At 36.1% G+C, this 11360-nt stretch overlaps 1 protein-coding gene across 1 annotated transcript; it reads left to right on the forward strand.

Moving 5' to 3' along the window:
* Positions 1 to 8708: 8708 nt before the first annotated feature.
* Positions 8709 to 10166, forward strand: LOC127240887 (uncharacterized). The gene has a single exon (XM_051259738.1). The coding sequence runs from the start codon at positions 8709 to 8711 to the stop codon at positions 10164 to 10166; it is 1458 nt and encodes a 485-aa protein (XP_051115695.1).
* The last annotated feature ends 1194 nt before the right edge of the window (positions 10167 to 11360 follow it).

Raw genomic sequence — 11360 nt, forward strand, 5'->3', positions numbered from 1 at the left:
GACAATTGCCCTATGAAGACTCGCTTTCGCTACGGCTCCGGTGGGTTCCCTTAACCAAGCCACTGCCTATGAGTCGCCGGTTCATTCTTCAACAGGCACGCGGTCAAGGCCCTATCCCCTCCCACTGCTTGGGAGCTTACGGTTTATTTTTTAAACATAAAATCAAAATAATAATTCGATTTTATTTGGAAGTCGCTTTCTTTAGCCAAAATCCTGGGGGAAAACAAGAAAATTTGTCTAAGCATAATATATACTATATATAATATACATATAAATAATATATATAAATTCAAGAAAATTGACTTCAAAAACTTAAGTAAACTGTAAGTAGACTGTAAACAGGATCCCAGTCAAGTCAGTCGATAAATCTTAAAATGAGATATGCCTACAATAATCAAAAGGAACTAGATGGTTTGATCAAAATGAATTCTTGTTTTGACTAAACAGTTTTGGATGACTTTACAACTTCAATTGCCCTCCAGAAAGAAGTTAGCAAGAGTTAGCGGCGAGGCTAGTCAGTAAAGGCAGTCTACCACTAGCGGTCACAAAAAAGTGGATTTCAAAGATCCTATTTGACTCACAGAACCACGTACTCAAGACATAGATATCAACCAGTTCGGATTGCAGGCTGCAACTCGCCTGCATGAAGCCGGAATTGCTACGAATCGCCGGTCAGCCATACGGCAGTGAATTCGTTCCCGGGCCTTGTACACTCCGCCCGTCACACTATGGGAGCTTGTTCCGCTCTATCATGGAAGTTCTTTGAAATCCGTTTTTCTTCTATTTATTCTTATTCCAAGGCAAGAATTCAACAACCCCTTAATCAAAATCAAAGAACTATTCATATGTTATTGAATAGAAATACGGGATTACAGTTGTTAATAATTTTGTCATTATCCAATTGTTTTCGAATGGGTCCATTCAATGATGTAAAATATCACAATGTGATACAAGAATCAATTCAAATTACAAAAGATCCTCGAATTCAAATTAAGAATTCGATGGGGCCTTTAGGAACAACCTTTCTACTTACAAATCTTTATTCATTTTACCATTTAATAACTCATAATCATATCTTGGTAAATAACTATTTGGAAGAATCTTCACTCGTAGATCCATTATTCCTATAACTAGAATTTTGATAACTCGAAAAAGAACTTTCAAGTTCACTCAGAAAAGAATTATCGTTGTCAATCTTAAAAATCTGATTTTCAATATCAAAATGGATTGAATAATTGTCTCCAGTACTATCCCTAACTAAAAAAGTATCATCAGAGATGAAATTCCGGATGTCTTTGACCAAAAATAAATGATCGACATCACTGTAACTAGAATTGTCACGACCCCCCAAACTATGAATGTTTTTAGCCCCACCTTTTTGATTCGAGGTGTTCCAGAAATATCTGCGATCGAGTAAATAGTTCTACGAACGAATGGATCGTATCGACTTGGAAAATGGAAAGATTTGTACAAGTTATACATTTCATCACCACTTTGTGGAAAATCGTTAGGTATGAATATGTTAGATACCTGTGACTCGATTGGTGAAATAGCATGTTTTTTTTTTACCGACGCACAAAGAAAATATTTTGTTGCGAATGAACAAGATATTGAGGAATTGTCCATACGTAAAATCATAATTATTGATACGGGCCTTTTCCACAGAAAAAGGGAATCTTGTGTTACAATAGAAGCAGAAGTGATGTGGATTATTCAAGAATCGAACCCTGTGAATTGCGTGAAAGTAGGATACTCAAATTTCGGGGGTCAAAGAGTTTTAGAAAACGTTCTTGGTGGGAAAAAATTTGAATGAAAGACCCCACTGAATTGAATCAGGTCCATGAATCTAAGAAATAGTGAGAATTCTTGATCTCTCTCAATTCGAAAATCCAAGATTTGAATTGATGTCCTTTCATTGATTCCTCCTAAATTGCATTGATTTATCCTAAAGATTTCATTGTTATTGATTGTGAACCAATATTGGGTTAGGGTGGCGTTTTGATCATTTACCCATCTAGGGCTTGCAGCTGATAGATTTTTTTCTATTTCTTGAATTTGAAGGGTCAATTTGATTGTAGAGCCGTATGCAATGCACAAAAGATGATGCCCGTACGGTTGCTCAATTCGATCTTTTTTTCCTATTATTCTTTATCCTTATTGTCAAGAAACATCTACAATAATGAATCTTGGGCAGCTTATTTGTGAAAATATATGTATAGTCAGAAACGCAGGAAACCCTTTTGAACAACCCGTTCTAATAGGAAAGCCTTATATCTTGAAGTTAATTCATCAAGTTGATGATAAAATCCACGGACGTTCCAGTGGACATTATGCGCTTGTTACACAACAACCCCTTAGGGGAAGGGCAAAACAAGGGGGACAACGAGTAGGAGAAATGGAGGGTCGGCTCTTCGCCACCTGGGGCTGTAGTATGTTCCAAGGGTTGGGCTGTTCGCCCATTAAAACGGTACGTGAGCTGGGTTCAGAACGTCGTGAGATAGTTCGGTCCATATCCGGTGTGGGCGTTAGAGCATTGAGAGGACCTTTCCCTAGTACGAGAGGACCAGGAAGGACGCACCTCTGGTTTTATCCAATTGGATACAAAATTATCTATTTTTGAAACAGGAATTAAGGGACGATCCTTTACTCCGACAGCATCTAGGGTTCCTCGAACAATGTGATATCTTACACCGGGTAAATCCTTAACCCTTCCTCCTCTTACTAAGACTGAAGAATGTTCTTGTGAATTATGGCCAATACCGGGTATATAAGCAGTGATTTCAAATCCAGATCAGACTGCTTTTCAGCCCCACTTTGTATCACTTGTGTGCCTTTATCAAAGTTAACTTCCTTATTTGCTTGGCTTTTCAATTCTTTTCCACTCCTCAACGTGATAGCTTTGAAATTCTCTTTAGGATTCGGATCTGGCATGCTTGGCAAAGCACCCTGCTGCCTTGAAGATGCTTTTCTAAAAATTTGTCCAATTTGCATTTCCAGGTTTTTCACCGAAGCTTGCACCTGCTGAATGGTTTGTTGTTGAGAAATAATAGTATTTAACAAGTCACAAAAGCTTACCTCATTCTCCTCAGGCTTCTTTGCATTTAGTTGTTGATGGATTTGTTGATTATGTGGGCCTTGTGTAGGAGATTATTGTCCTCCCCAGAATTGAGTGTTTTGGTTGTAGCCTTGATTGAACCTTTGATCTTGATTTTGGCTTTTGTATCCTGGTTGATTATTTTGGGGCACACCTTGTCTGAACTCTGTACTGATTTTGCATTGAAGAAGAAGATTGAGTACTCAATAAATTCTGTTAGTGAGAATGGTGATTTGTGGCATAAGAGATTATGACACTTAAGTAATAAAGACTTAGAAATTTTACATAAAAATGGATATTTTGGAAATGTAAAATTTAATCTTGTGTCTATTTTTGATAATTGTGTTCATGAAAAACACCATAGAGTTAAGTTTCCCCATCCCCCTAGTGAAAAACTAAATTTGTCTAAATCTGTTTTGGATTATTTGCATGCTAATGTGTGAGCCCCAACTAGTGAACTCACACATGGTGGGTCTAGATCTTTTTTATCTATTATTGATAATTTTTTAAGAAAAATATGGATATTTCTAATGAAAAAAAAAATCTGATGTGTTTGAGATTTTCAAAAAAATGAAGAACTATTATTGAAAATCAATCTGAAAAGAAAATTAAATATCTTAGAATCGATAATGATTTAGAATTTTGTAAATCCTGCTTTGGTGAATTTTGTCAAGAAAGTGGCATAATTAGGCATAAGACTGTCCCCTATACACCCCGAGCAGAATGTGGTGGCTGAGAGGATGAACTGGACCCCTTTGGAAAGGGTTAGAAGCCTAAAGTTTTGGGGCGAAGCTGTTATGACGACAGCTTATATAGTCAATAGATCACTCTCAATACCTTTGAATAGTGTTTGTCCTGAATTTAGGTGGATTGGAAAGAAAATTGATTTTTCAAATATTCAGGGGTTTGGGTGTTCTGCTTTTATACGTGTTAATAATGACAAATTAGACCATATAGTTGAAAATTGTGTTTTCTTGAGTTATCCGGAGGGAGTTAAGAGTTATAGATTGTGGTTAAGATTTAGGTCTGGTTTTAAACCTATTATTAGTAGATATGTTATTTTCAATGAAAATTGATGCCTTGTTTAAATACAAAAAAAATCTGTTTTGGATAAATCTGAAATTAATATTGAAAATTTAGACTCTAGTAATATTTCAAATGAGGTAGAGCATAATACTGTTAGTATAAGAGAGACAAGAAATATTGAAAATAATGCTGAAATTCGTGTGCATTTTGATGTGAGAGAGGAAAATGTTTATGAAATTGATAATGATATTTCAGAAAATGAAAATGAATCTGATTTTGATAATCGTAATCAAAATGAGTTAGAAAATTATCCAAGATATGGATAGAAGAGTCCCTAGGTTGCCTTTTAGGTTTGGTGATTTTGATTTGTCCTATTTGGCTTTTAGTGTGTTTTAGAATTTAGATGGTAATGAACCTAAAACATTTAGGGAGGCCATGCATTCTGAAAATAAAAATCAATGGTTAAAAGCTATGAAAGATGAAATTGATTCATTATATGATAAAAAAACTTGGTGTTTAGTCTCTAAACCTTCAAATTGTTCTTTTGTTGATTGTAAATGAATTTATAAAGTTAAACAAGAAGATAATAGAATTAGGTTTAAGGCAAGATTAGTAACTAAGAGTTTTACCCAAAAAGAAAGAATAGATTATAATGAAATTTTTTTCCCTGTTGTTAAATTTATCACTGTTAGAGTCATATCAGCTTTAGTTGTTTTTTATGATTATGTGCTAAAACAATTAGATGTTAAAACAGTTTTATTACATGGTGAGGTAAATGAGAAAGTTTATATGAAACAACCTGAAGGTTTTGTTGATAAAAACAAAATCAATCATGTTTGTTTGTTAAATAAATCATTGTATGATTTAAAATAGTCAACTAGATAATGAAATATCAAATTTGATTATTGTATGAAAAATTTTTTTCTTACTAAAAGAAAATATTATTATTGTTTGTATTTTAAGACTGTTAATGATATGTTGATGATATGTAGATTATTAGTCCATGTTTAAAGCTAATTGATTAAGTGACTAAATGTTTGTGTGATTATTTTGACATGAAACTGTTGGGTGATGCTAAAGTGATTTTAGGGATGAGTATCTCTAGGGATAGAAAAAATTTAAGACTGTTTTTGAACCGCTCAATCTATATTTCAAGATTTGTTAAAAAAAAAAAAAATATGTGAGTGATGCTAAATCTGTTTATGTTCCTATGGCTTCTAATTTTTTGTTAAGTAGAGATCAATGTCCTAAGTTGGAATTTGATTGTGAAGATATGAAACATGTGTCATATTCTAATGCAATAAGTTTTATAATGTACTTAATGGTTAGAACTAGGCCATATTTAGCCTATGCAATTAGTTGTTTAAGTAGGAATATATCGAACATTGGTTTAAAACATTGGCATGCATTAAAGTGGGTCTTTAGATACTTAGTTGGCACAATAAAAATGTTGATTTTGTCTTTGCTAAACATACTAAAAATATAAAATTGGATGGTTTTGTATGTAATACCCCGATTTTAGAGTGTATAAAATAATATTATTATAGCAAAAAAATATTTATATAATACTTTGGGATCAAGAAATTAATATTTTGGAATAAATTTTATTTCTATTTTGTATATTGATTATAATTATAGAGACGGTTAAACGGATAAATATCGATGATGATAAATATAAAATCTAATATATATAATAATAATAATAAAGGTGATCGATGATGATAAAGATAATATTTATAATAATAATTATAATAATAACGTTAATAATAATATAATATAATATAATAATAATAATAATAATAATAATAATAACATAATTGTATATATAAATCAAACAAGCAAATCCATTTTTGAAGGAAATGAAGCAGAAGAAACGCAGGGAAAGAAGAAGAAAAGAAGAAAGAAAAAGATTTAGCCGTCCGATCTTGATTCCGACTTTGGTATTGTATTTTTTTGTTATACGTAGAATTTAATTATGGATTTTAATATGAATTTAGATATTGAAGATATTAAATTAGAAATTCTTCAAAAATTCATAACTGGCTATTTGGCTATTTAATCGACGAATTTCTTTAGCTAATAACCTATTCGTAGTCCTAGCATTATATTCTGAGGATTTCGTATCGATCCGAGCCGAATTGAAAACGGCAGTGTACTGCACCGGCTTGTTTATTCATATCGTTAAGTATTTTTATTTTATTTAATAATCGGGCGATATAAATATTATAAGGTATAAGAGTTTTATAGTTAAAATATCGTAGTCTACTAAATATAAAAGTTTGAAACCCAACGAGCTAATTATAGAAATTAGCTTTTGAATAAGCAGGTAACTCCTATGAATAAGCATATAGGTCAGCTGATTTGAGTAAATAATGGAGCAGGTGTACGTTGGAGGAGATTCAGGTGAGATTGCAAAAGCTAGGGAGTGTTGATAAGAGGTAAGCGGTAGGGAATTAAATCTAATTTTAAGAAATTAGGTATGCATGTTGCATGCGATTCTGATTAATATGTTAATGTGATATTATGTGAATCATTTTGTCAGTACATGTATATATTTATATATATGTATGCGTATGCATGTGGGAGACTTCACGGTTCATGATATTTGATATACGTATTTGATCGCGTAGGTGAATTTATGAAAAGGAGGATAGGTGAGTTGTCTCACCAGCCCTTTTCGGTAAATTCACTTATTTGATATGATGCACACATATTGCACGGTTTATCGGATATGTTTTATGGATCTATCATCTAGTTGCTGTGTACGGTAGTGCTAGGCAAGGGCATCATCTGGGGTTAGGATATTCGACCCCGATGTACCGTAACACTTTGGCGATAGTGGACGATAGTAGTCGGACAACTGGGTGACTTAGTCGCACTGTCATTAAGGGATTTGACCCATTGTAGTTGAGACGTATTTGGTCTAATCATTCGTGCTCGGTGTTGTTCCACTCATTGGGTTGGCCACTGGTGAGGTCTACCGGTAGTTTAGGATCATAAGCCAAACTTCAAACGTGATCCCGTTAGGGCGCGCGAGGAGGAGTAGAGTTTTCGGGTTTCCCTTGAGTGATTCCAGGTTGCACGGATTCTACTACATTACACGGGATAGAGCTAGTCAGTGGGGGTCTTATCTTCGTTATCACAGACTATGGGGCGTCTTGTGGTTAATGGCGACAATGTTCGGCTATCCATGTATTGATTGTGGGAGTCGTATGGTGGTTATATGGAAGTGACCGGATGACCGTTACATTATTATAGGTTTATCAGGTCCTTTCTTGAGCCGAGGATTTTCCGGCTATTTATTGATGATGGTCTAGTGAGCTTGTTATTACAGAGCCGAGGGTATTCCGTCTGCTCACTTAGACAGATGCAGTGAGCCTATTATTATGGAGCCGAAGTTATTCCGGCTGCTCACTTCGGTGGATGTATATATATATGTGCATGTGCATTGTTGTCGAGTTTGATATAGTTATTGCATCATTTCATTATTGGCATGACATGACACGTATTTTATGATTGACGGGAATTTGACTTTATTTTAAAAAGGTATGAAATGACATATTTCACGTTAGTTCTTAAATTGGATTTAATTCTATACTGCTTTAAGAAAACTATTTGTTTCAGGTATGCATGGCACATCCAAGACAGGGGACTTCTCGGGATATAGAAAGACGGGCTGAGTGAGGGAACTTACATATATTGTATTATATGTAAAATTTTAACCGGGAAAACCTCTTGTTTAGGAGCGTGTTTGTAATATTCATAAATCAGATTTTGTTATATAATAATGCGCTTTTATGGTTAATTTTAGCCATAACACTGTATTATGGGGCACGAAGTAGGTGGCGACCTCATGATGCAGTGTGGCGGTAACATTTCGAGCATGAGCCAACTGGGGGTGTTACAAGTTGGTATCAGAGCATAGGTTTGGTAGATTTTGGCTCTTTGGATTAAAAAGGTTTTGAAAGTAATAATGATATTGAATTGTTTTGCCGAGGTTTGGGTTTTGTGGATGCATTCATGTTAATGTGGTTTATGCTTTAATGTTATACCTTGTTTAGTTGTGTTGCTAAGTTGATATTGAATCAGGGAAGTCGGGGGCAGTATGTCGAATTCTCGAGATGATGGTTTACGTAGGGCTATTCGAGGCCCAGAGCTAGATCCTTCGTCTGATGAGTCACATTATCCTGTGCCAGAGCATGTATCAATAGAGGCACCTAGTCAGGATTTCTTCCGGAAGTTTATGGCTGCGATGATGCCTCAACAGAGGAGTTTTATTGATGTTGTGATGCGGCATAACCCACCAACATATTCTGGTTCCATAGAGCTTCGAGTTCTTGAGTTTTGGGTTGAGAAGATGGAAAAGATATTTCGTGTTGTTCAGGTTCTACCAGATCTACGAGCCATTATCAGGGCTTATTTCTTGGAAGGTCGAGCAAATCAGTGGTGGTTAGGTGAGGAAGCTGCGGGAGTGGACCAAGTGGATATGACTTGGGATGAGTTCAAAGCAAAATTAAAAGTTAGGTTCATACCGTCAAATTTTTGAAAAGAAAAGAAGCAAGAGCTGCTGGACTTGAAGTAGGGTTCGATGTCAGTCAAGGACTATTTTGTAAAGTTCAATGAGCTGGAGATGTATGTTCCTGACTACTTTTCCTGTGAGCGAGATAGAGTTGATCATTTTGTAGATAGGTTGCAGCAGAGGATTCAAGAAGATTTAGTTGTGTTGGATATCAGTTTGTTGTATGAGGCTTATGAGCGTGCTGCTCGATTCTATCAGAAGCAGGAAGTCAGGCAGAAGGACAGTGAGAAGGAAATTGGGTATCAACATCAGTTTCGAGATAAAGGAAAAGCTAAGGTGGAGGATGAACCAAAGGATAAAAATAAATGGTGGCAAATATTCAGGTCTGGGCCATCATATAAGGGGATTTCGATTAAAGAACAGAGTCAAGAGAGGTTTCAACAATTTGGGGTTATTTGTCGATGTTTTGGAACAAGTCATTCAGGTACCCGTTGTGATGAAGTTCCATTAACATGTTTTAAGTGTGGTGGTAATGGTCATATTTCCAGGCTATGCCCAAGTGTGGTAACTGCAAGGGAGTTTCCAGAACCGAGATTTAGGCCATGGCAGCAGCCGTCTTCGCAATCACAGAGGAGAGGATTAGGACCACACCAGCGTGGCAGAATAAATGTTGTTACCCAAACAGAGGCTGATCATCACCCAGGTGAGGTTCTAACAGGTAGATTTCTTGTTTGCGGTTTGTCAGCTCTTGTGTTATTTGATTCGGGTGCAACGTTCTCGTTCATATCTAAACGTTTGGTTAAAAGATTGGGTCTGAATTCATCGGTAGAAGTGGTAGTGGAAGTTTTACTTCCATCAGGAGAAATACTGGAGTGCCGAGAATTCTATATGCAAATTCTGGTTAATATTGGGGGAGTTGATTTTGCTACTAACTTGTTGAATATGAAGTTATCCGAGTTCGATGTGATACTGGGGATGGATTGGTTAATGGCATATCAAGCTCAATTTGATTGTCGAAAAAGATCAATTTTGTTGGTTGGAGCGATGGGTGAACAAGTGAACTATGCAGGATCTGCAAGACAACCTTCTATGAAGGTAATTTCACCCCTATCATTTCAAGCACTTATTCGTAAGGGGTATCCAGTGTATCTGTGTGAGGTAAGAGATTTGAAGCAAGTGGAGCAGCGATTGCAAAATATTTCTATGGTTCGAGATTTTCCTAATGTATTTCCTGATGATATTCCCGGTATGCCATCAGCTCGTGAGGTGGATTGTACTATTGATATTGTGTCGGGCGCCGAGCCAGTATCAAGAGCCCCATATCGCATGGCACCATTAGAACTCGCTGAACTTAAATTGCAACTACAAGAATTACTGGATAAAGGTTACATTCGTTCTAGTACGTTGCCTTGGAGAGCTCCAGTTTTATTTGTGAAAAAGAAAGATGGAAGCTTGAGGTTGTGTATTGACTACCGTGGGCTGATTAAAGAAACGGTAAAGAGCAAATATTCTCCAAGATTGACTTGAGGTCTGGATATTATCAACTAAGGGTTGCAGAGCATGATATTCCTAAGACAGCTTTTCGCACTAGATACGGTCATTATGAATTTACGGTTATGTCCTTTGGCTTGACCAACGCCCCGGCTGCGTTTATGGAATTAATGAATCGAATTTTTCAACCATACCTCGATCAGTTAGTGTCACATGCAAAACATTTGCGTGTGACACTAAATACACTGCGTGCGAGAAAGTTATATGCCAAGTTATCAAAATGTGAGTTTTGGTTGAAAAAGGTTGCGTTCTTGGGTCATGTAGTTTATGGTAAGGGTATCTCAGTAGATCCTTCTAAAGTTGCGGCAATCTCGGATTGGCCAAGACCTACCAATCAATTAGAAGTAAGAAGTTTTTTGGGTTCGGCAGCATATTACCGAAGATTCGTTCTTGATTTTTCGAAGGTTGCGAAACCATTAACTAATTTGTTGAAGAAGAACACAATGATTAATTGGGATCGTGAGTGTGAGTCTTCTTTCATAGAATTGAAACATCGATTAACTTCAGCACCAGTCTTGGTTTTACCAGTAGAAGGTGAGGATTTTGAAGTTTATAGTGATGCTTCAAAAAGGGGATTGGGATGCGTCTTAATGCAGAATCAAAGAATTATTGCTTATGTGTCACGACAACTAAAACCTCATGAAGAGAATTATCCTACACATGACTTGGAGATGGCAACAGTTGTGTTTGTTTTGAAGATTTGGAGGCACTATCCTTATGGTGCCCATTGTAGAATGTTTACTGACCATCAGAGTCTGAAATATATCTTCACCCAAAGAGAATCAAATTTAAGACAAAAAAGATGGTTAGAATTGGTGAAGGATTATGATCTCGAAATTGTATATCATGAAGGCAAAGCAAATGTTGTAGCTGATGCCTTGAGTCAAAAACCAAAGCATAAGTTGGGTTCTATGTTAGTTGCCGATGAACTGTGTCAAGATTTAGCACGGATGGAAATTGAAGTACTTAGACGGGGCATGACGCGGGGATATTTGCAAATGATGCAAGTTGAGCCTGAAATTTATGATCATATTAGAGCTGCTCAAATGGAGGATAATAAGATGGTCGAGCTGGCTATAAAAGTTCAGTGCGGTCAGACTCAAAACTTTAATATTGCTTCAGATGGGAGTCTTCGGTTCCATAGAAGGTGGTGTATCCCAAAGGACTGAA

Source organism: Andrographis paniculata, unplaced genomic scaffold (assembly GCF_009805555.1).
Source record: "Andrographis paniculata isolate CXL003 unplaced genomic scaffold, ASM980555v1 Contig80END, whole genome shotgun sequence".
NCBI classification, from domain to species: domain Eukaryota; kingdom Viridiplantae; phylum Streptophyta; class Magnoliopsida; order Lamiales; family Acanthaceae; genus Andrographis; species Andrographis paniculata.